General features: G+C 43.4%; 1 protein-coding gene across 2 annotated transcripts; it reads right to left on the minus strand.

Annotated features, from left to right (window-relative positions):
* Positions 1-14,839: 14,839 nt before the first annotated feature.
* Positions 14,840-19,917, minus strand: LOC123069923 (uncharacterized). Of its 2 annotated transcripts, none has more exons than XM_044492904.1 (7): positions 19,703-19,917; positions 18,463-18,601; positions 18,302-18,375; positions 17,727-18,227; positions 16,229-16,726; positions 15,925-16,137; positions 14,840-15,752 (listed from the first exon to the last, which is right to left on the minus strand). In XM_044492904.1, the coding sequence occupies exons 2-7, from the start codon at positions 18,542-18,544 to the stop codon at positions 15,051-15,053; spliced, it is 2,070 nt and encodes a 689-aa protein (XP_044348839.1). In that variant the 5' UTR covers positions 18,545-18,601; positions 19,703-19,917; the 3' UTR covers positions 14,840-15,050. The 2 variants fall into 2 exon arrangements, with proteins under 2 accessions (XP_044348839.1, XP_044348838.1); XM_044492903.1 differs by lacking the exon at positions 19,703-19,917 and adding an exon at positions 19,404-19,589.
* Positions 19,918-26,422: the final 6,505 nt, after the last annotated feature.

The raw sequence follows: 26,422 nt of genomic DNA on the forward strand, positions 1-26,422 counted from the left end.
ACTGGGCCTAATTCTGAGAGGACATAACGGGCCCTAGGTTAGCGGGCTGTAAATGGGCTATATGTGAACAGGCCATTAACAGGCTTTCCGTGGGTCGGCCCGCCACCTTTTGACCAAGTCAAACGGGCCTAGCTTTTCACAGGAATGGGCCTCTGTTGGGCTGTGCCACGTGTCGACGTATCATAGGCGCGTTGTGTCCAATGAGTGGATGAAATCTGTCCCAATGGTGAGCCGACACGTGTTTCCCCCAGCCAATGATGATTTTACACGTGGAAAATCCCCATTGGTCGGGACTGTTAATGGGTTATCGGATCCAAAACCGGACCCGATAGCTTAACAGCGTTCCGTTACGGTGGATGCCACGTGTCGGTCACCCTTGACGAAAGCACTTCTGTGACGCACGATTTATCGTCATGGAAGTGGACACTTCCATGATGATAATTTTGGTAATGTCATGGAACACTTCTACGACAGCACAGGTATGACTATCTTGATTCTTTCATAAAATCGTCATGGATGTACATGCATGACAAAAAACGTGACCTACTGTGACAAACATGTATCATCACGAAAGTGTATTTTTTTGTAGTGTTGATGCACGTTTTCATCCTACATTCTCCGATAGAAACTTCGGAGTGATTCTTCGTCGCACGTTGAGGGATTGTTATATGATCCAATTATGTTATCATTGTTGAGAGAACTTGCACTAGTGAAAGTATGAACCCTAGGCCTTGTTTCCAAGCATTGCAATACCCTTTTTGCTCACTTTCGTTACTAGTTACCTTGCTGTTTTTTTATTTTCAGATTACAAAAACGTATATCTACTATCCATATTACACTTGTATCACCATCTCTTCGCCGAACTAGTGCACCTATACAATTTACCGTTGTATTGGGTGTGTTGGGGAGACAAGAGACTCTTTGTTATTCAGTTGCAGGGTTGTCTAGGAGAGACCTTATTTATCCTATGCCTCCCACGGATTGATAAACCTTAGGTCATCCACTTGAGGGAAAATTTCTACTATCCTACAAAACTCTGCGCTTGGAGGCCCAACACGAGTCTACAAGAAGAAGGTTGCGTAGTAGACATCAAGCTCTTTTCTGGCGCCATTGCCGGAGAGGTGAGTGCTTGAAGGTAATCTTTAGATCCTGCAATTGAATCTTTTTGTTTCTTGTTTGTCACTAGTTTAGTCTACAAAATAAATCTACAAAAAATGGAATTGAGGTTGCCTCATATGCTTCATCTTTTTAATGTCTTTCATGAAAATGATGGAAAGGAAAATTGTGCTCAAGTGTTAGAAGAAGAAGCTAATAAAATGTTTGGCACTAAATTTTTGAATGATGAGCATGATTGCAATGTTGTTAGTATGAATTCTTTGAATATCCATGATGCTAGTGATATGCAAAGCCATGAGCTTGGGGATTCTATGTTTGATGGAGATGATATTTTTAGTCCCCCAAGTTTTGATGAGCAAATTTATTATGATGAAAGCATGCCTCCTATTTATGATGATTATTGTGATGACATGTACGCTATAAAGAGTAATGATAGCCATGAAATTGTCATCAAGATTTTAATCAAGTATCTCATGATAGCTATTTTCTTGAATTTGCTCCTCCCACTACTGTGAATGAGAAGAATTTTGCTTATGTGGAGAGTAGTAAAATTTCTATGCTTGTGTATCATGAAAAGAATGCTTTGTGTGATAGCTATATTGTTTAATTCATTCATGATGCTACTGAAAATTATTATGAGGGAGGAATATATGCTTATAGGAATTGCAATAATATCAAGTTTCCTCTCTATGTGTTGAAAATCTTGAAGGCATACTTGTTTTGCCTTCCTATGCTAGTTGATTCTTGATCCCATAAATTGTTTGCTCACAAAATCCCTATGCATAGGAAGTGGGTTAGACTTAAATCTGCTAGTGATATGCTTCATGATGCTCCCATTATGCTTCAATTCTTATCTTTTATGTGAGCATCATTCAAATCATCATGCTTAGCTAGAAAGGCATTAAAGAAAAGCGCTTGTTGGGAGGCAACCCAACATTTACCCCTACTATTTTTTGTGTGTTCACATGATTATGATACTATTGTATTAGTCATGTTTATAGCTTTTGTTTCAATAAAGTGCCAAGTAAAGACTTTTAGATAGTGTGGATGATAGTTGACTTGATTCTGTGCAAAAACAGAAACTTTTGCTTTCAATCTAAGAATTTTTGAAATTCACTGGAACGTGATAAAACTATGAAATTTTTACACATGATTGATATACAAATTTCCTACACTATCCAAATTTTTAGAATTTTTGGAGTAACAGAAGTATGGTTGTTGTTCAGATCATTACAGACTATTCTGTTTTTGACATATTCTGTTTTCAATGCATAGTTTGCTTGTTTGAGTGTTTCCATAGCTTATATTTAGTGATATAAATTGTGGGAATGATTAGATACAATAGGCATTATGTTAGAACAATTATGAATCTTGTCTTGGTAGTACCAAACTGAATGATTTGTCTTTATCATACTAACCTATCTCACGAAGTTCCGTTCAGTTTTGTGTTGTGAAGTTTTCAAGTTTTGGGTTAGATATCGATATGAGGAGAATACGGAGTGTCAAGACACTAAGCTTGGGGATTCCCAAGGCACCCTAAGGTAATATTCAAGGAATACCCAAGCAACTAAGCTTGGGGATGCCACGCAAGGCATCCCCTCTTTCGTCTCCAACATTATAGGTAACCTTACTTGGAGCTATATTTTTATTCACCACATGATACGTGTTTTGCTTGGAGCGTCATTTTATTTTATTAGGATTTGCTTGCTGTTATTTAGAGTAATGTTTTTCATCTTTTATTTCAATAAAAATGTCAAGTATAGCATTTGTCGTGCTTGTTTTGAAAGTCTATATGTTGTTGTTTGAAAACAGAAAGTTTGTTGTTATGTTTTGAATATTGGTGAATAGTCACAGTATGCTATGATAAATTTTCTACAGTGCGGTCATTTTTCAGAATTTTTTGAGTTATAGAAGTGTGAATTTTCTTGCGTTCTTTACAGATTGTTCTGTTTAGACATATTGCTGTTATGTTTGCATTGTTTGCATATGTTTGCTTGTTTAATGATTCTATTTGAGGATAGGAGTATTAAATATGCAGAGGCATTTAGTATAAAATGTTAAATAATAATTTTATACTAACTTATCTCACGAGTTCTTGTTGAGTTTTGTGTGGATGAAGTTTTTAAGATTTAGGGAAATCGTGATATGAAAGGAATTAAGGAGACACAAAAGCTCAAGCTTGGGGATGCTCCACCTATAGTGTTATATCCATGGCTCATGCTCATGTATTGTGTGAAAGTTGAAAAAGCTTGAGAACATCAAAAGTATGAAACAATTGCTTGGCTTGTCATCGGGGTTGTGCATGATTTAATACTTTGTGTGATGAAGATGGAGCATAGCCAGACTATATGATTTTGTAGGGATAACTTTCCTTGGCCATGTTATTTTGAGAATACATGATTGCTTTATTAGTATGCTTGAAGTATTATTGTTTGTATGTCAATATTAAACTTTTGTTTTGAATGTTATGGATCTGAATATTCTTGTCGCAATTAATAAGATTACATGGATAAATATGTTAGGTAGCATTCCACATCAAAAAAATTGTCTTTATCATTTACCTACTCGAGGACGAGCAGGAATTAAGCTTGGGGATGCTTGTTACATCTCCAACGTATCTATAATTTTTGATTGTTCCATGCTATTATATTATCTATTTGGATGTTTCATATGCTATTTTACATTATTTGGGGGGCTAACCTATTAACCCAGAGTCCAGTGCCAGTTTCTATTTTTTTCCTTGTTTTTGAGTTTTACAGAAAAGGAATATCAAACGAGTCCAAATGAGCTGAAAATTTATGGTGATTTTTTATGGACCAGAAGAAGCCCATGGAGCATCGGAGTTGGGCCAGAAGAGTCTAGAGGCAACCACAAGGGTAGGGGGCGCCCCCTAGGGCGCGCCCCTATGGCTTGTGGGGCCCTCGAGCGTCCCCCTGACGTGATACCGATGCAAAAAATTCCTATAAATCCTGAAACCCCCATAAAGAAACCTAGATCGGGAGTTCTGTCGCCAAAAGCCTCTGTAGCCACGAAAAACCAATCTTGAGCTCGTTTCGGCACCCTGCCGGAGGGGGAAACCATCACTGGTGGCCATCTTCATTATCCCGGCGGTCTCCATGACGAGGAGGGAGTAGTTCACCCTCGGGGCTGAGGGTATGTACCAGTAGATATGTGTTTGATCTCTCTCTCTATCTCCCGTGTTCTTAATTTGCACGATCTTGATGTACCGCGAGCTTTGTTAGTATAGTTGAATCATATGGTGTTTCTCCCCTCTCTACCTTCTTGTGATGAATTGAGTCTTGCTCTTTGAGGTTTCGTTATGTTGGATTGAGTATTGGATTTTAGAATACTTGATGTGTGTCTTGCGATGGGATCTGTGGTGACAATGGGATGTTCTATTGATTCACTTGATGTATATTTTTGGCACTCAACTCGCTGATTCCCGAGGTGACATTGGGGTGATCTATGCATAGGGGTTGATGCACGTTTTCGTCCTACGTTCTCCGATAGAAACTTCGGAGTGATTCTTTCTCGCACGTTGAGGGATTGTTATATGATCCAATTATGTTATCATTGTTGAGAGAACTTGCACTAGTGAAAGTATGAACCCTAGGCCTTGTTTCCAAGCATTGCAATACCGTTTTTCCTCACTTTTGTTACTAGTTACCTTGCTGTTTTTTTATTTTCAGATTACAAAAACCTATATCTACTATCCATATTACATTTGTATCACCATCTCTTCACCGAACTAGTGCACCTATACAATTTACCATTGTATTGGGTGTGTTGTGGACACAAGAGACTCTTTGTTATTCGGTTGCAGGGTTGTCTGAGAGAGACCATCTTCATCCTACGCCTCCCACGGATTGATAAGCCTTAGGTCATCCACTTGAGGAAAATTGCTACTGTCCTATAAAACTCGGCTCTTGGAGGCCCAACACGAGTCTTCAAGAAGAAGGTTGCATAGTAGACATCAATGTCCACGGTTCCGATATTGATCATTGAACGGAAGGAGTTTTCATTCATGTCCATATTTTACCGAACCTGCAGGGTCACACACTTAAGGGATTACGATCCGTTGAGTTACCGAAAAAATTTCAAGAATAAAAGAAATTGTTTTCAGAGAAACTGGAAGCATTTCGGGGTTACCAGATTAGTTTCAGAAAAAACTAGGTAATACCAAGTAATGATATGCGGGCAGAAAATGTTTCTAGGGACCTAATATAAATAATAAAAAGACTTAGGTAATTATTTAGGAGTCCCTATGTTTAGAGTCAATGGACTAAGGGAAATATCAATTGGTCTATTACTGAAGAGCTAATATGCCCTTAGGCCCTTAAAGTGGAGGCACCCTCCCACCGTCGTGGCTTTTTAGACAAGCTAAAGGGGGAAGGACTCCTCCTCCCCTAGGCGGGCGCAAGGGAAGGGGAGCCCCTCCTCCAAGTCAGCCTCCTCACACACAGAGACACACACACCTATATTTACGAGAGCACCCGTCCCCCCCTCCCCCCGCGCGCACGAGCACACAAGCCCTTTGTTCCATGGCGTCCACTATCTAGCTCTTGTTCTTGTTTAGACTTGTTCTAGACTAGACCTAGCTATGGTTTTCTCTCGTTCACATAATAGAGAAGCCTCGTAAGGCTCTCTTCTTTCTCATCTAGTTCTCCACAACGACAAGCTCTGGATGGCTAAGTGTTGCCGGATTAGAATGCCCGTACGCGTGCAATTCATAGAGAGGTCGTACTTTCAGTCTTCGGTTCGATGGGTCGTTCATGAACTATTCAAGGGACTTCATCAGCAATCTACTCCAACTTTCTTCCACTGCAACTCGTAGTTGGTAATGATCCAAACCTCTATATGCATCTTAATAGTGTTCATATGTCATACTTTTTGTTTTTCATCAAGGTTTTAGTAAGGTATAATATCAACACAAGATGATATGTCATACTTTTTGTTTTTCACAGCGAGGTTTTTAAGGAAATATATACAATATGTGTATTATCCTTTAATTTATTGTTCTCTTATTGTTTTAAAAGGCGACGATTGCTATTGTATATTTTCTCCTTATTTGCCCACTGGGTTTGGAGGAGTTTAAGCAACATATCAAACATTATACTTGCTCACGTTTTTCCCATGGAATTTTTAAAGGAATCTTTATCAAGATGAAGTCTGCTGACAAGACCAAGCAGTGATTATGGGGGAGTGCTCGGATTAATTTTTTTTTTGACGATGAATGACAGTGGGAGAGGCTCCCACTGACTTTGTATTACTCACAGATGGGTGTTACATGTTTACATGGGGGGTTTGCAGGGTCCCCTTGTGCCCTATATGTACAAAGAAGAAAATTTGTGCCTCCTACAAGTTATGTGTGAAAGTGCTTAAGAAGGGACGAAGCTCTTCTTTACAATTATGAGCAAGGAGGCCCAACAGATGTTTGAATCTATCAAGCCATGCAGCGAAAGAGTGTGGCACTCCCCTGAAGAACTCATTGTTCCTCTCCTTCCATATGCTCCAGGCGGCCATCAAAAAAATGTCCATGAACAACGGTTGCCTCCAGCGATTTTTACCTTCATGCAAGATGGAGATCCTGTTGCCATCATGCGGCCATGTCAGACCAACCTTGTCCCAACAACGTTTGCTAAAGGGGCAGGAGAAAAATAAGTGTTCAACTGTTTCCTCAGGAGGATTCTGGCAGAGCATACAGGCATAGTTGTTGTTTGCCACAGCATAGTGCCTCCGCTTCAACATATTTCGCGTGTTTAGGCAGTCAACCAGCAGCAACCAGCCAAACATTTTGAATTTCATGGGGCTCTTGGCTTTCCAAAGCCATATGAAGGCATCATCGGCGTTCATCTCCCTAAAGCAGTGGTTGTAGTAGCTTTTGGCTGAGAATTTTGCATTGATGGTACTAACCCAAATATCTGCAGCACCCCTCACAGGAATAACATGAATGGAGCCTCTCTGAATCTCCCTTACTTCCTCTCTCGCTTGTGCGGAGAGTGGCAGAAGCGTGGCTGGGTTTGTCGCTTGCAAAGCATTGCAGACGGACTCATCCTCATTTGTGGCAAATGAGAAAGCTCTAGGGTAGATCTCAGAGAGTGGGGATTCCTGGTCGTGTACAAACCATACTTCCTTCCAGAACAGCACAGAGGTCCCATCACCTATAGTAGCTTTTGAGATCCCTCGAAAAATATGGCTGAGCTGCATGATATCGCGCCACCAGAATGACCCGATTGGGTCTGCAGCATGCGGTGCCATGTTCACATAATATGTGTCCCAAATCAATGTCACCCACGGTACATCTAGGCGGTTGTAGAATTTATAAAGATGTTTTAGGAGCAATGCCACGTTTTGGGTTTTGATGTCGATCACCCCCAGACCACCTTTGTGCTTTGTCCTGCAAACCAGATCCCATGCGGCCAAAGAATTATTTTTGACACCTGCCTCAGTGTTTTTGGCCCACAGACAGTACCTACGCAACTTGTCGATGTGCTCAATCACCTTTGGATGTAGTTTTAGCGTGCACATAGCATATATCATCATGGAAGTGATGATGGAGTTGACCAATGTGAGTTTGGCGCCAGCTGAGAGCAGGGACAGGGCCGTGGACACCTTCCTCTCAACCCCACACACCAAAGGCATTAGCTCAAGCAGCGTTGGTTTGGTTTTTCCCATGGGAAGCCCCATGTAGGTAAAAGGGAGCGACCCCATGTTGCATCCAAAAATTGTAGCCAAAACAGAAGCCTGTTGCAGGTCAAGATTGATTGGAATCAATGTTGATTTGTGGAAATTTATTTTCAGGCCAACTGACTCAGCATAATCAACCAGAATGGACTTCATACGGGTAGCTTGGTCAAGGCAAGCAGGCATGACCAGGATCATGTCGTCAGCATATTGAATCACTGGGTAATCCCCTCTCCGGTTGGATGGAAAGGATAGATCAATTAAACCTTGGGAGTAAGCATCATTAATAGCCGCTTGAAGTAGGTCCGCCGCCAAAACAAAGATGAGTGGTGACAGCGGGTCGCCCTGTCTCACTCCACATTTACACAGAAATTTTCTTCCAGGCACCCCATTCAAAAGAACCGAAGAAACCCCAGAGGCAAAACTGGACCTCATCCAGCCAAGCCACCTGTCATCAAAGCCCATGTGTTTCATGATCTGCAACATCGGTTCATGTTCAATTGTATCAAATGCTTTGGCAAAGTCAAGCTTCAGTAATACTATCTCTCTCGCAGATGTTTGACATTGGTGGATGTATTCGAACGTCCACGCCAAACAGTCCTGGATGGTACGACCCTTGAGGAACCCATACTGATTTTTATGGATGATTTTCAGAATGACTTTCTGCAGGCGGTTGGCTAGGATTTTCGTGACAATTTTCAGGCAACAGTTAAGCAATGTTATGGGCCTGAAATCATTAGCCGTAAGAGAAGAGGAGATCTTCAGAATGAGAGTGATATAACCCTCACTGATGCTGGATATGTCAAGGTTGCCTTCGTGAAAATCATGACACATTTTGTAGATATCTTCCTTTATAATGTGCCAGCAAGTTTTGAGGAAGCAATCATTAAAACCATCGGGACCGGGAGCCCTGTCAGTAGGCATCTCTTTGATCACCGCATCGATCTCATTATTAGAAAATGGGGCTAAAAGCACATCCAGGCCTTCCACCTTTTTGATGATGCGGTTAAGATCAAAATGCATGTTAGTGGGTTTAGAGGTCCCCAAACGTTCCTTGAATGTGTTGAACAACACCCCTTCCTTGCCAGCATGATCAGTGACCTCAACATCTCTATCTTGCAAACTGGCAATTGAGTTATGCCTAAAGCGTTCAGTAGCAAGAGATTGGAACAGTTTAGTGTTCTCATCAGCAAATCTGAAATATCTAACGGTGCATCTTTTCCTCCAATATTCGTTCTAATACTTTAGGAGACAATTGAGGTGTCTTTTCAGGATACATCTGAAGTTTGCTTCCTGGACAAACAGAACCCTCTTGTCTTCTAAAGCATCAAGATTGGATAATGCATCATTGTTGTTTTGAATCATGATCTTCAGTTTGGAGATACCTCTACTCCAACGTTTGAGATCATAACGTAGCGTTTTGAGCTTCTTACAAACGACAGCAGCAGAATTGGAGGCGTGGCATGGTTTACTCCAAGAATTGGCCACAACATCAGAGAAACCAGGGTGATTGACCCAGAAGTTCTCAAACCGAAAAAGGTTTGATTTTGGGATTTTGGATTCGGTTGAAATCACGCACGGAATATGGTCAGAGGCTGGTTTTCCCAGAGGTAGAACCATCGTATTAGGAAAAGATGTGGTCCAATTTGATGATGAGAAGAACCAATCAAACTGCTCTAGGAGCGGGTCGTCCTGCATATTAATCCACGTGAAGGCTCTACCCTTAACTGAGATTTCTATTAAGGATTGTGCACGTATCAGCTCATTGAACAACAGCATATCAGATGCATCTCCCCCTGGCTTATTTCTGTTTTCAGTGGATCGTATGTAATTGAAGTCACCCAAAATTAACCAATTTTCATCATCTGGTATGGTAAGGTCAAATAGCCAGGAGGTGAAATCAGCCCGTCCCTGACCCGTACATGGGCCGTAAACATTCACCAAGTTCCAAGACTCATTTGACTGAGTAGCCACAAAAGAAACACCCACCGCAAAAGATTCCACATGCCAAGGTGTGCCCACAAAAACAGAACTGTTCCAGATAGTGATAATTCCACCCGATGCCCCAATCGATGGCGCGAAAACAAATTTATCAAACCGCTTGGGGCAGAACGATTTAATAAACGCTAAATCAAAATATTCCCGCTTGGTTTCCTGAATGCATAGAACAGAACAACCACTAGAGTCGATAGCATTCCTAAGTGCCAAAAGTTTGCTTTCAGAGTTAATCCCTCTGATGTTCCACGACAAGATGTTCCACGATTTATTCATTAATAGAAAGAAAATCAGACCGCCTCATCAGAGGCAATCTGCTGGGTAGCCAGCAGCTTGTCTTCAGAGATGTCTTCAGGCACAATGACGCACCGATCGCCCACCTACTGGAGCTTCAGAATGGTTGTTGGAGGAGGGCACAACGCGGTTGGAGCAGCATCCATGGAGACAGCAGAGACGGTAGGGACGATCCTGGCCTTCACCCTCGAGCGGCTGGGTTTCACCTCAGAAGCATTGGAAACCTTGAAGCCATCATATTTGTTGGATCTAGAACTCCTCCGAACAGCAGTAGTGTCGAGAGGGACCTTGGCATTATGGCCTGCAGCAGAATTAAACAAAGAGGAGGACGCCAACACTTGTAGAGCAGTGCCAGTAGTTGGGGCATTCAGATCAACCTGGATTGCAGTATGAAATGGCACATTAGGATTTGAGATCTCCTGTGGCAGACACAAGGTACCATCAGTAACCTGGGCCACCTCTGTTGTGACACCCGAATAAGCAGATAAGTGCAGCGGTCCAATGCAAACACCCAACAGAAAGCGAGCACTGAAAATGATGGCTATATGGTCAGGTTCAGGCTTCAGATTCTGCAACCAAAGAGCACAGGCTGCCTCCAAGTGTTTCTGAATCAGATGGAACGGGTTAAGAGGAAACATAACAGACCCAGCGTGTCCATTGGTGATGGCTCGCGTGTAGATGCGTTTAAGCATCGAGCCCATCCATAGCAGCAGCTCATGATCCAACGTAATGGTGACATAAACAGAGTCACCCCCAGCACGAGCAAAAGCCTCCCTTGCAGCCAAATTTCCATTTATAAAGCCATCCGCCAGGCTCTCCACTGCAGCAACTTCATCTTCAGATGCCCAAACGTCAGATAGATTGTCATGCACATTTTGCTCAAGATCCACTCCATCCATCAAAGATGGGCCATCATACTGAAAGAAAGACCTGAAGTTGAAATCAGTGTATGGTGGGGGCACCATAGGCCAAGCCCTCCAACCATTTTCCTGAATTTGCTCTTGAGCAGGGGCAGGGGCATTCCAAGCCTCCTCGTTCTGAGCCTGTTGGGCAGCCAGATCATCCAAGTGAGCCTGCTGCATGAGAGTGTAGAATGGTAGCTGATAAGGGTGAGGCGAAGCATTCAGAAGCGGTGGTGGGTCCTCAGTGCCCATCAGACCAGGAATAGTGTTGCGACCATTAAGAACATACACTGGTACGGACCATGAACGACCCAACCCAGGCAGTAAACCTACCCTGGTGACGAGCAGGCTGTGCGGAACCTCGGCAACATCCTTAATATGACATTTGACAAGAACTCTAGCCTTGTTCTGATTCGGGCGGGGCCACACCAGAAGCTTCCCAAAGTTGGAAACTGCCTTGTGCACATAATGTTCAGTCTGATAGTCCATAAGAAAGGCAAGCATCATAATTCAAACTTCATACTCAAAAGCAGGCATGCGCATGTTTGGGCCTTCGTCATGCGGAATCAGAGAGAAGTGAGAATCATCAGTCAGAGCATGGGGACCCTCTCTAATCGCATTATCCCTACTTTCCATGTCGGAGAAAACTACGCATCCAATGCCCAGAGGATAAATAAAATCACCTAGCAGCTCGTATTCAAGATCGACAGTGATGATGCGACAGACCTCAGCAAGCCAATACTCCTTCAGATGATCAGGAACTGGGGGGTCAATGGTGACGATGGCATACCTATCATGGTTGCGCGGAGGATCGTCGACCACCATAACCTGGCGCTGGATGCGATGAGCAGGACCTCGGTCAAACGTCGATCCATCAGGAGCAAAGGCGAAGGGGTGCACCGCAAAGTTCGCCATGGCCGCTGCTCGGGAGGAACTGCAGATTGGAATTGGGGCGGCCGGCGAGGAGGAGCAAACGGTGGTTTTGTGCGGAGGCAAGGGCTGCAGGGTTGTCAAACTCGAGGTGGACGACTCAACACCCGATTGGGGGTTTTGGCAGGCGGACGTGACTACACCTGCATAAGGGAGGCGTATCGTCGAGCAATGAGGAGGGGCCACGTCCGAAGGGAGCGGGATCTTTTGCTTCCGTATCCAAACAAGGTGTGCCTTCGGGTCCCGTTTTCTGCGTGTAGCATGAGCCACCATTTGATTACCTACCATAGAAGATCCTGAGTCATTGTTGGGTAAGATCCCATTAGATATGGACTCGTGGGGTATGGTCGGTGTCCAGCAAAGCTTAGGTAGTTTAGAACACAAAGTAGGCTTGCGGGCCCTGTGGCATATATGCATACAAAACGGACATCTAGTAAGCCCAGGACAGTTCACTGAACGGTGGCCCGAGGCCAGACATGCAGAGCAATTGAACTTGTTAGACCGGCCCAGAGTGCATGGCACATGACGTGGGGAATCTTGCACCGCACTATCAATCCTTGGTGTTAAACAAGGACAGTTTCCAGTAGTGTCACCGCAACGCTGGCAAAAAAAACCGTGCACAATCATTCCAAGTGACCAAAACGATCACACTACGGGCAATGTTGAAGCCGATTATAAATATAATCCTTAGTTGGCACATCACGAATATCAACCATTATACGTACACTATCGTTGTCGTAGCCAACCTGCCATCCATCTAAAATATGAAAGAGCTTATCAGTTGGAATGGAATCCCATAATTCCTGCGTAAACCGATTGCCCTGAAAGGATGGTAACTGATCTGAGGAAGCCGGCCGGATAGGCAGGTTAACAGATCCGAGACGAAAACATTGATCAGAATCCTGAGAAGTCGGAAAAGATAACCTGCCAATAGTGAGATCCGGTACGTCACCGTCGCCGGAATGTCTCGTCGTCGGCGTGATGGTGAGCCCAAACTTATCAAACACAGCCAAAGAGACCGGGTCAGAAATTGCCACAGATTTTGACGCTAGCCATTTAGACTTGATAGCCGGGCCAGGTGAAGAGGCTAGGTCATTTAACTCAGAATCGGCATTCCATCCACATGATTGAACATGAGCCCGAGCACCTCGATGGATATGGAAATGGCATATGAAGTCCGGCCAAATGCGGTCATGGAGGCCATAAATAAAATGCCCAACCCGATTAGATGCCACCGAAAACCGGAAACGACGATCCCCCAGACGCAGCACATTGAAACCATCACTGATGCCACCAATGCAAGACTGAAGAGCCAATCCCACAGATTCCACTGAGAGAGGAAAAGAGGCCGAGGAGAAAGAAACTTCAAGGAAGAACTCCTTGGAGTGGGGGTTGGGGACGAAGTGAACCGTAGATCCAAAGCGAGCACGCACCTTGCCCTCGACCTTGAGGCCGGGGGAGAAATCCCAATGGAGGAGGCCGTCCATTGTTGTTGCCGGGGCGGGTGACTAGGGTAGGGAGTCGCCATCGCCATGGGAGTCGCCTTGGGAGGGTGGGAGGGTGGGAGTCGCCATCTTCAGATGAAAAGTTAAGGACTCAAATGAACTAGGCATGCATTTCTGTGATCGGATTAATTAATGTGTTATTTGTAGGAACTGTCAGCAGTTGTCTTAGGGCAATAGACACGACGGTTGCTCCCATCTATGTATGCCTATTAGGCTGCTGCCAATGCATGGGTGCTTAGATGAGGTGCTAAGCACATTAAATAGCTTAGCAACTATACTCCCCAATGCATAGGTGTTTAGCTTAGATTAGCCACATAGCAACATACACTAGTAACATACACATATCCCTAGACTATGTTACTACCTTCATAGTGGGTAGTAACATAAGACTAGTCATAGTGGGAGTATCTTCAGCAGTAACATCGAGTCCAACTCAGCAAATTTGCTTATGTGGCAATGAGTTAATGAGGAAAGAGATAGTTATAGTACTTAGCTACTTACTGTAACATCACATGTTCCAATGCAATATGAGTCTATAACCTAATAAATGAAGTTTTGCATGTTACCATACTTATGTTACTACCCACTATGAAGTTAGTAACATAGTATAGGGATATGTGTATGTTACTAGTGTATGTTACTCACTAAGTGTGGTGTCATGCAGAGCTTCATTTATTAGGTTATAGACTCATAATGCATTGGGACATGTGATGTTACCGTAACTAGCTAAGTTACTCAAACTACCTCTCCTCATTAACTCATTGCCATATAAGCAAATTTGCTTAGTTGGACTCGATGTTGTTACTCCCACTGTGGCTAGTCTTATGGTTGCTAAGCTTGCTTCGTTTAATGATTTAGCAACTAGAGCTCTTCATGTACTGGTGGACTTCCTTCCTTAAATATTTTGACTAGGTTCACGTGCTTAGCATTGTTTTTTACTGGGGTCACCACATCAGATTTTTTGCATACATAGAAGGCTTAGCACTTGTACAAGATGAAGCATTGGGAGGGGGCTTAAGAGCGTCCTGAGCACTGTAGAAACAGGAGTACTCTCATCAATAAAGATTAAAAAAATCAACAAAGAATAAAGATTAACTATTCTCATTACATCTCTGTTTACTATTTGCATCGATTGAGTCTCTCGTTTTCAACTTCAAACAGTGACGAGTGAAACTTGCTGGCGCCTGCTGCTTCTACGAGCGGGCGGCGCTGCGAGCCAATCCACCGTCACTCCTCAGGGATGGGAGCGCAGAGGAAGCACGAGGGGCTTGCCCGAACAGCCACGGGCAGGCGCATCGTACGCTGTGGAAGCGGGCCGATCAAGAGCTCACGCGGGGGCAGGCGACACCAAAGCATCGCCCATTCAACAATTCAGTCAAGCGGGCCGGAATAAAAAGTGAATGCAGATTCCCGTTTACTTTCATCTTCACTTCTTTCTTAATTTTAAAGAGAATGTCTTGTACTGTCCTTCCATGTTCATCCTTCCTTCCCAAAATAAAACAACTGTTTTCTTGACCAGGAAACTAGAATGTAAGTAGTCTTTTCCTTTTCATCGCCCTTAAAGCTGGAATAACAACTGGAGCAGGACCAGGAAGAGAGACTAAACGCAAAAAGGTAGCCCCTACTACGCAACAGATTTGTTGACCCGGATTGGCAACGAGCCAATGGTCACAACATCAACCAAGGGACTCTTATCTTCAGCCTTCTTTGTCTTGGAACTGATTGTAAGAGAACCAACTTTCGCAACAATTGAATCATCTTCGGGTGCCTCCAATCTGACAATTGCATAGCTAATATTAACTCCACTCTCACGCAATTTTGACGATCCATGTCCAGCACCATCAGGATTCGGTTTAGGGTTTTCCACCTTCTTCCAGTATTGTTGCTTCCCATCCATGCTCATTTTCAAGGTTGAAGTTTGTGGCTGGCTAGTTGAAGATCTAGGCGCTTTGTCATTATCCTGCTTGCCATAACAACGGTTTTCTTGATGCCCATTTTCTTTCCCAGCCTCACTACCAACTTGTTTTTCAACAGCATCCTGTTGTTTGATGCCATTACAATCATGTGGCTTCTCTGACATGTTCTGTATCTCCAATGTTCTGTCTATCAGCACACCACCAAATTTTGGCAGCTGAAGATCTGAGGCATCGCTCTTACGCTGTGAGACAGGCACAAAATCTGGAGCATTGTGACTCAACTTGGACCATCTGCGCTGCTTAATTCTTGCTTCATCTTCCTCGTATCTCATAAAATCGTCAAATAGGCACTCCTTCACTTTGATATCCTTCAAGATCTTGAGCACAGATATTCCAGGAACGTATGGGACCTGCATTTGAAGCTTGGATCATGATCACGAGGTTGAAAGCAGACACTACATGTATGCTCAGAACTAGACCATGGAAAAAGAATGCAATGTGAAGACACTTCACCACACGGAAACTAGTATTCACTAGATATTCCATGGATCGAAACTGGCTTCCCACAAATGGAATGCTTACCTCTTGGGTATCCCTGCTGTGTGTGACAGGCTTATTTTCATTATTCTGAAGCAAGATATTCTGCAAAGTATAGTTAGGTACGTCTTTGATTATATGCCATCTTACAGGAAAGCAACCAGTCCATTTATCCTGGCACCAGAAGTCCATGTCCTTATGAAAATCGACAGGACCAACCATCTCGGCCAAGCCACAAAAGTGCCCGCTACCATTCACCTGATGAACCACAAGTCACATTTAATAATTGAATATTACGGACAAACCATATTTTAAGAAAATGGAAGTTGGACAAGTTGGAACTGCTTACAGAAAAGAACAGAAAAACTGGACACTTTGTAGAATTCCGCTTAGCTATTCGGTCAGCATCCCTATATGCGCAATCCAGCTTGCTATTTCCACTGGAGGAACTAGACCATACACCATACTTAATTGATTTGTGGATATCCGCCTCACCAATTGACTTGATAACGAAGAACTTTGCATAGGGATTGTCCACTTGGAGGTCATTACCGTTGTATTGGTCAGGTCTTATAAGGATTGTCCCATCTAAGTTCCCAACAATCAACCTTGACGTGTAGGATTTTGCAACTATGGCTGGTGACCTTTGGCCGCTATGTTTCTCCGCATTACTAGAGCCATGTGCCTTTAGTTGACCACTCGACTTTGAAGTAGGCTGAAATTTCTCAGCTGAAGCCCACTTCTGAGGATCAGATCCGACACATGCAAAACAATCATTTCCAGATAATTTTGCCTTTGGTGAATGCTTGGCAGCAGCCATTGGCCTGTCAAGCACATTTGTCGGTGCCTGATCGTAAGAATAATATTTCTCAGCTCAAGATAGGAACAAACTTACAGCATGAGAAAAGAAATAATCGACTTCTCTATCAACAGTAAGAAGCAGAAAGTGTTTTGATGACTACAGAACTTTTACATGTAGTGGAGAAAATATAGAAGCTATTATGCTGAAAGATGTTGTACAGAATATAAAACGAACTACTCTATTGTAGTTGACCCAACAGTACTCTATGGTAACATCAATAACTAGCAATCTTCCATTAACAATTATCTCTGTCCTAGAGAAGAGGATGAGAGCTGGCAAGGTGGCTAGTAACACAACAAATACACATGTTGGAGAAGTATAATCAGCCTCACATTCAATGTTACTTCTACAATATGCATGCCTTGCAACATTGAAAAGCTACCATCCCAAAAGAACACCAAAAAGAAGGAACCATGACGACTGGGAGTGCCATATAGTAGTGGAATTTATTTCTAAAGATATATTCAGACGTGGTGGAAACAATTGCCCATTCACATCAGAGCATCATCAACTACTGGTACCCCAAAAGCTTCAACGGCATTACAGGCTTACTGTTCTGAGTTTTTCTTAGGCATGCTATTTTCATATTTAAGGGTTCATACACAAGAAATTAAGAGGAAATGATGGATCCTATAGTAGCTTCAACTCAACAAACAGTACAGAGGATGTTATTTACTCCCTCCATTCTGATGAATAAGGTGTATTTCATTTCGTTAAGACAAGACTTTGAGCAAGAATCACTCTTCTAATATTTGATTTATGTGACACAAAATCACCATCATAACAAACTACTTCTAAATACGAACCTAGTGACACAAATTTCATGTCATATAATCTTGTATTTATGTAGCAATTATTGGTCAAATGCATGTCTTAACAAAACAAAATACGCCTTACATCTAGGAATGGAGGTAGTAAATGCTAAACAGCAGGCCTCACAAAAGAGAACAATGAGAGCAAGTCCCAGAAGAACATGTGCGCCTACCTGTGGGGTATGAAGAGGTTTAATAGACACCATGGACCCATTTCCCAGCTCTTGCTTCATTGGAAGTGAGTTATGCAACTGAACAATTGGTATCATTGAGTGATTCTGAAACTGCTTTGAAGAGACAATTGTTGATTGTACAGGCGGATTCACAACAACATCATTTTTCGGGGCAACAAGAGCCATCGAAGGTAACACATGATTTGTGGATGTTACAGCGTAAGCTGGCATGCTTGGAATGAATGCAACACTAGATGGGTGGAGAGATGTGGCAGTGATTCCTAGGACACTATCTACTGCATAAGGAAGAACAGATGGAATGTAATATGATGAGGGAACTACTTGGCATGTAGGGTCAGTATCAGGGACATATTCTTGTGGCAGATAAGATCCATCAATTATGTAACCAGGATCCATAGGGTAAGGGCTGTAGGAAGGATGAACTGATCCATTGTCAGGGGTAGCATAGTAAACAACCTGTGTGCCGTCAGTCTGGAAAGCCTGTGAGAGCAACATGTTAGAAATGTTCAAAGTAAAAAGAACGGGTACTGAAGAAATTTTGCTATTACACTAACCGGAAAATAAACATCTTGAGCATCATATCCTAGAGAGTTCCGATGGTTATACCAATCCATAGGTGATCCAACTTCTGTATTTAAAAGGACTGTGTATTATAATCTGATGGCACAGGGAAGTAAAAATACCATCAACTGCATGATGCAAATTAATATTTTACCTGCATAACCATATGTGTAGGAATTTACAGCAGTTGGAACATATACATTTTGTCCATACAATAATTCAGGGGTCATTTCCATCTCCGTACAATTGACAGCTTTGAAGGAAACGCCCCGCGTTATACTGTAGTGACTTGGCTGGAATGAGCAACAGAAAGCAAGTTACACAAAATTTAACAACATGCATCACACAGATAAAAAGATAACTGAAGGTGGCAACAAAGAGCATAGCAAGATGAACTCCAAAAAGTTGAGTACAAAATCTTTCTGGATAGCTGGCATAAAAATACGTAAACAAGTATGTATTGCAAGAAGATATAGTACAATAATTTACAAACATGGGGCGGAATATCAAAGGCAATTGTTATGATAAAAATTATGAGAAATGAAACATAGTGACTTAGATATTACTAGGAGTAACATGTTTATGTGCAGAAACTCTCAGCACAATTTATTGAGCATAGCTAACAGGTTAGATGATATGTTCGCTAAGTCAGAGCTTATCCTAAGTTGGTTAGGCTGGAGGATCAAATCTAATTAAGTCCTTCACACATAACAAATTCAAAAAAATCACAACGTGTAGTTACCCATCTTCCTGCCTTAGTTGAATAAGAATATTAGACTAGTGTGTCCCAGATTACATCAATCCCCATTCTCACACCTACAATCATCAAAATACTACGCGAACATGCCTAATTTTGATCAGCTCAGGAACACTATCATCATTCTGTATAATTTGATGCGAGCATAACGATGTAGACTTTGTTGCATAACCAAAATATCAAATCGAAGTTTGTGTCGGCCTAATTTTAACAGGCAACGAAAACAGCAGAGACCAATTTTAACGCAAGTTAATCGCCAAAATTACCAATTACACCCCTATAGTAAATCGAAGCAACAAAGGCTCAAACAGATGCAATACCATGATCAAACATGTTACCTTCGATAACAAAAATAACAAACGCGAAACTTCACAACAGATCTCCAACCCACACGCCACGACCGACAAGGAAAACCTAGATCCAAAACCGATCCGCCCACAAAACCAAAACCAGATATCGGCACATGACGCCGAACCTAATTCACCGGCCCGGCCCATGGCAAATAGATCCACACCTCCGCCATCCCGAAAGGAACCGGCATCGCCTACGGCCAGCGAGGAGGATGCAGACATGAATCAGATGGTTGAAGGCGGAGGCGGGGGGGGGGGGGGGGGGGGGGGGGTGTTAGGAGACTCACCAGTGACGACGTGTTACAGGCTTACAGCCTTGACTCCAGTCGCCGCCGGGGAAACCCTAAACCTAGGAGAGAAGGCGAAGAGGCAGGCGGGGCGGGGAGAAGCAAAGCGGGAAATGCGAGAGACGAGTTGGAGGCTGAGGGGGCGAGATTTTGTTCCTTCCTCTCGTCTTCCTTTCCGTATTTATATTCTGGCTTTCCTTTGCACGTCTTCGTTTCTGTATTTATATTCTGGCTTTCCTTTGCACATTGACAATTGTGACCTTGGGCTATATGGCGGTTCGAAACAGCGCGCGGTTACCGTGACAGGTCGGCCCGTTGCCGTGTCGCCTAGAAACCGCTTGGGTCACGCTGTCTGAAAGTGGTAACTCCCTTTTGTTAGGAGTGGTAAAAAGAAGAGTTGGACGTGTTTTGTTGCGCTGTTGGTGTTGTTGGGTTTCTTTTTAAAAGAATCGCTTTCTTTTAAAATATAAGGTGTATTATTATTTTTGAAAAGATAAATCTTTTAAGTTTCATCAAATTTGCAGAGAAATATATCAAAATTCATAATATCATATTGTGTTTTTTAGATTCATCATGAAATGAATTTTAATACCTTTTTTGTTTAATATTGCGGATGTCGATATTTTTGCTTTGAACTTGCTCTAAGTTAAAAAAAATTGACTTTCTAGAAAACTAATACCCTTTATAGTTTGGAACTGACAGAATATTTAGTACATGTGGGGAAGATGATACTGTGTTTTATTTTTGTTTATAATGTATTGATTTGGTGGGCCTTTCATGGTATGATTCTGTGATGTCCACTTACCAATCTATATTTATGTGGAGAAATTTCGGTGTTGGTGGTTGCATATACTATATTGGTGCTACGATATCACATGGTGACACTTCTTTTTTCTAGGTAGTGGGGGTGCATGGGATTGATATGTTTTTATAGACCAATTGTTGCTGATTGATTTGCAGAATTGTTGGCCTGGTCAAAATCGTAAACCAAATCCAAAATTGAATACCTCAATTGAAATAGCTTCAAAAGGAAACATAATGAATTAAAAGAATTGAATGAGAAAGCTTTAGAAATTGTTGACCTAGTCAAAATCAGATGACACAATTCTAAATTGAATACCCTAATTAATTGTGAGGCCTTAAAAGTTAGAAAGCATAATGTATAATATAAAATGATTGAATGAGAGAGCTTCACGAAATTATTGACCCGATCAAAATCGGTGACCCAATTCTAATTGAAGGCCTCGATTGAATGTGGGCTCTTTGAACCTAGGGAGCTTAGTGTTATAAAGGGTTCACTGTGGGAATAAAACCCAACAAACGTTCCTTTTTCTCAAATAACTTGCCCACCCCCACTGGCTAGTGGCGTGGTCTTTGCACATGGACAACCCTGATTTGAATCATAGGATCTCCCTTTTTGCCCACTTTTTTAACCATGATGGCATTTTCTAGAAAAAATTAGCTTGGAGTTTATATTAAGAGATGGCATTTTGCGTTCAGAAATAAAGAGATGACGTTTTATATTTTAATAGATGGTATTTTTATATTAAGAGATGACATTTTTGTTTAAGAGATGGCATCTTTGCATTAAGAGATGGCATTTTTAAATTAAGATGTCGCATTTAAAATTATTGAGAGACAATATCTTTGTATTAAGAGATGACATTTTTTGTCTATAAAGAGATGGCATTTCTATTTAAAGATATGGCATTATTATTATATTGCTGCCATTTTTTTCTCTCTTTTGTGCACACAAGGTTTGGGGATGGAATTTTCCGAAAGAATAACAGTTAACTAGGTCTATGGGGCTTGTCAAGGTTCGTCCTGGCCTCTCTCTCTCGCGTGAACTAGATGGGAGGCTAAAAAGGGTTGCTGGGAAAGGAGGGATCGGGCGAACGATTCGATTGCCAGGACCACCTCCCCTGACAATCGATCGCCAACTATTAGCGTCCTCTTTTTGAACAGGTGCCTATCCTTCTGATATTTTATTCTGAGGCAAAAATAGTATGATACCCCGCGCATTGCGGCAGAACTTTCTACCTTCTATATGAGTCTTCAAAGAACGCGCAATTTGGATATGAAGTATGACATCTTAAATATCCAATGAAGTATAGAAGTACATTTTTCTACAACAATATAGAGAGACATCCAGGAATTCATGTCCTTAGTGGTGAGCTTGGCTTGTCAGAGCATCAAAAGGTGTTTGACCAATTGTTGATCACTCGAAAACAAAATATATTTGGACATAGGGATAAAATATGGGCATTGAGAAAGCATGTCATTGATATCCCACAAGTATAGGGGATCAATTATAGCCTTTTTCAATAAGTAAGAGTGTCGAACCTAACGATGAGCTAAAGGTAGAATTAATATTTCCTTCAAGTTCTATTAGCCACCAATACAATTCTACAGACACTTAACGTCCGTTTTACCTAGAACAAGAATAAAACTTTTTTGTAGGTGTAATAGGATAAGTTTGCAAGAATAAAACTACTTTGTATGTGTAATAGGATAAGTTTGCAAGAGTAAAACTAAAAGTACTTAGCTAGATAATAAAAGTTAGTTCGCTTTAGTATATAGCTTTTTGTAACACTGAGAGAAAGATTATCCATAGGCAATTGAATATAACACGATAGATACATATCATATGCAATGAGGAGGAGGCATGAGCTAACATACTTTTCATACTTGGATCACATGCACTTATGATTGGAACTGTAGCAAGCATCCACAGCCACTAAAGATCATTAAGGTAAAACCCAACCATAGCATTAAGTATAAAGTCCCCTTTACTCCCATACGCAACAATCCCCTTACCCGGGTTTAAACTTTTGTCACTCTCGCAACCCACTATAAGTGGGCCATAAACTAGAGAGTCTTGACCAATTCGAAAGATCATTTGGTGTAGTTGAAATAACAGAATTGGAACTTGTTTGGTCAAGTAAGGGAAACTCAATCAAATTCATAACTGTCTCAATAGAATCTTTTCCTTCTTTTCTCTGTCTAAATATTCAGTTAAGACCATTCCAAGGCTCCTTTTCGCCATGCATAAACTAAACCAACAACTAAGATAAGCACGAAAATCAAAGCTTCGATAAAAACGGATACACCCAGTACGTCAAAACTCATTGCCCAAGGGTATAGAAAGACGGTTTCCACATCAAAAACAACAAAAACAAGCGTCATGAACATATTGCAATGCCCTACATTAGTAATCATACACACTTGTGTGGCATGGAGGGCACCATAGGACAACACCATATGAACATACAACTCACATCAATCACACCATACCACAATTAACCCATATGACAAAAAGAATCAACTCAAACATCATAGGATGGCAACACATCATTGTATAATAATATGTGGCATAAAGCACATGTTTGAGTAGAGATTACAGGAGGAATGGTGTCTATATTTTACACATTTTTAGAGCTCATTTGTTGCATGTTCTCTTTATATATCAATGTCCCATTGAACCAAATAGTTGTCCATTATGCATGTTTACCGGTTTTTGCATTAATCATTGTGAGCATTGCACACTTAGTATTTTATTTGGTTTTTATTAGTTTTCCATGATTTTTTATGTCTATAGGTGTTTTGGAGCAATCTAGGACCAAGCATGATGAAAGGACCAAGGATGGGATTGATACGAAGTCAGCCAGGGGGCAGACTTAGAAATTTCAAAAGTCGGAAAAAGTCATTTTTAAGTGCTCCGAATCAAGATCTAAGACCATAAATGGATCAGCGTCGATCGTACGAATCCAATGAGCCCAAGAGCATCAAATTTCGAGTTTGTATGGACAAATGGAGATCATTTTACCGGAGAAGGACAACACAAATCAACACAAAAGACGGCGTTCCAAATGTCCGCACGCGGTCGTTTGACGTCCAGATAGCTCAAAAAGATGCCCTTCCAAACGAGATTCTTCTATGATTTTGCCCCCGTTCGATCCCACGAGATCCTTGGCTCGTAAAGAAGAGATTGGGAGAGGATGACGCCCCGAGACCGATGCTCCAATTGCCTTCATTTATTTTCGTTGATGTTGTGTGTTACAATTGTTTGTTGCCTTATCATAATTATTTTGCATATTTCATTCCTCTATGTTCGTTGCCATGATCATGATGAGTGCCATTGTCATATTTTGCTTCTTACATCATGTTCATCATTTGTTATATTGCATTGTGCCATCCATGTTGTTGCCATGTGCATTTCATTCATGCTTATGTGGTGTGTTGTTGTTATGATGTGTGTGATCATCATTCCTTGCCATCTCTCTCTCAAACCATGCCCATGCATCATCACCTCCTTCCGTCTTCTCTCTTTCATGTTTTTGCAAGTGACCTTTTCCCCTCCTCCATAAATGTTCATTCTTTTCCTAATGCTAGTGCACATCATCCTTGACATCTCTGCCAAATTTCATCTCATTTGAAGTTGTTTTGGTTGGGTTCAAAAATGGTCAAGTTTGAATTTTATTCAAACTTGTATTATTTTTATACCTCTAAAATTTCCCAAACCAATTTTATAAAATCCATCATATTTCCAGGAGTTCAGCAATATTTTCAGCTTGGACTTACCCCTCTCCAAACCTTCTGCACATTTCTGTCTTGTTTCCTGTCTGAAGGAATTATATTGATACAGAAAACATCAAAGGGCCTTCCCAGCGCAGCCACCTGGGCCTCCCTTCCCCTAGTCGGCCCAGCAACAACCTCCGAGCGCATCCACCAGTCCTCGAGCACACAATCATCCCTGACCTCCTTACGACAAGGAGCCACGTCGACGCCTCGGTGATTTGACGGCCGGAGAGACTCCTAGACGCCTATATAGCATGCCCAAACCCTACCCCAGCCTCTCATCTATCCATTCAGTCCCTCTCCTTCCCTCACCGCTGCCAGGTAAGGAACCCATGCCATAGCCGACGCCCTGCCCACCATGGCCCAAGCGAGCTCGAGCTCGTGCTTGGGATAGCCTCCCACAACCTCCCTTCAACGACCCCGAGCACCTCCACGCTGCCACAGATCCGTCCGAACGTCGAGCCACGCAAGGATCGCCAAGTTCGTCGACATCTTCTTCCACTACTCCGCCTTCTTCACGGACAGCAAGTCCACCGGAGTTCCTCGTCTCCTCGCCGTCGATCTACTGCATCCCCGGCCACATCTTCTTGTCATAGGTATACTAGGTATACCCAACTCCCCCCCGCTCTTTCCTGTCGCCGACCGTTCCCCCTAGGACTGGATAGAGCCGTGCCTTCGTCGTGTTCTCGGTGCTCCGGCGAAGCCTGTAACTTTTATTTGTAGTTTCTATTGCTATCGTAGCATACCAGCACGCCCCCCGCTCTGGATACCCTCGTTGCGTGCTCCCGCATGTACGCACGCCCTGCAGTGCAGCATCCCACACCGCGTCCGCGCGCCTCACGCAGCGCTGCTGTATCCACTGCCTCGCCGTGCTTGTCGCCATGGCCGATCTTGGGACCAAGCCACGCCACGGTGGTGACCAGCATGTGTCCGCGTGTGTGTTTAGGTCGGGTTCGATTCGAGCCGGTTTGTGGTCGGGCTTGAGATCGTGTGTTGACACAGAGTAGTTGCAGCGGGCGCTGGCGAGGCGTGCTAGCGACCAGGTTTTGTGGAGGAGCAAGAAGCTCACGTACGGGGGAGACCGGATCGCCAGGTGAGAGCGTGCGTGCGCGGAAAGCTATCTGGAGCCGTTGTGTGGAGCTGCTTACAAGTCGCTCTCGAATCAGTTTGTGCGTGACCCTTAACTGAACGTGCTTGACGCGCATGCATGTAGCTAGATAGTGGTTAGTGCGTGCTAGGTGCATGGAGTTAGTGGCCGGGTGTGCTGTCGTGGCCGTGTGTGTGTGCACGGGTATAAAGCTCCCCTCTGTGTACTCTTGTAAGATGAGGCGTGTAGCCATGTAATCACTGTAAGGAAAAAAAAGATTGGGGCGTTCGTGCGCCCGTGGCGGCGTTCGTGCGCTGGCCGAAAAATTTTGTGTCCACTGTTTTTCTTTTTCCACCTCCGTTTGAGTGAGAGCAGAGGTAGCTAGAGTGATGCGGTTCCAACAATTGGTATCAGAGCTGGTTCATCTTGGGCGTCGTTCTCCGTGCTGGAGGCGTGGCAGCGATGGCGGCGCTCGCCGGCGGCTGCGCGATGGAGCTCTGGGCCGTGTGTCGGCCTATGGAGGTGGGCGGCGCTGTGGCTGCCATGGCGCGTGGCGGGACGGCGGGCGGTGATGTCGTACGTGCGGCGACCGCGGAGGCCGCTGAGGCGCTGCATGGTGGCGCGGCGTGGCGGCACGGAGGTGTTGCTCTGCGGTTGAGGCCGCAACGGTGCAGGGCAATAAGTCGTGGCGGCGAGCCGGGCGCAACCGGTGCGTGTTATGGGTGCGCACTGGACGCGTCGGGCGCGTAGGGACCGCGGGCGCGCGTATGAGCGTGTGGTTGACGTTGGGAGGAGGTGTATGTCGCCGTTGTGCTCGAGTCCGTGCTCGAGTTCGGCTACATCCTTCCGACGTTTGTCGCTGGCGGCTGCCATGGCGGACGCGGAGGCGGTGCGCGGTGAGTGTCTGGTGCAGTTGGGCTCGTCGGGCGCGTCGGGTGCGCGCGGGACGTGCGGGACGCACTGGGGCGATCGGGCTCGCCGGATGCGCGCGGGACGTGCGGGGCGCAGAGGGACGTCAGCCGTGTGTCGCCGGCGGAGAAGGAGCTCGGCGTGTG

The sequence above is a fragment of the Triticum aestivum genome, chromosome 3B, assembly GCF_018294505.1.
Source record: "Triticum aestivum cultivar Chinese Spring chromosome 3B, IWGSC CS RefSeq v2.1, whole genome shotgun sequence".
NCBI lineage: Eukaryota > Viridiplantae > Streptophyta > Magnoliopsida > Poales > Poaceae > Triticum > Triticum aestivum.

What these genes read in the sequence shown, in the direction of transcription:
- LOC123069923 (XM_044492903.1), bottom strand. Translation starts at nt 19,562, where the DNA reads ATGGGCCGGGCCGGTGAATTAGGTTCGGCGTCATGTGCCGATATCTGG. An exon ending in AACCTCTTCATACCCCACAG is followed by an intron (nt 16,727 to 17,726) that starts GTAGGCGCACAT and finishes TCTTACGATCAG; the next exon opens with GCACCGACAAATGTGCTTGA. An exon ending in CAGTTTTTCTGTTCTTTTCT is followed by an intron (nt 16,138 to 16,228) that starts GTAAGCAGTTCC and finishes GTGGTTCATCAG; the next exon opens with GTGAATGGTAGCGGGCACTT.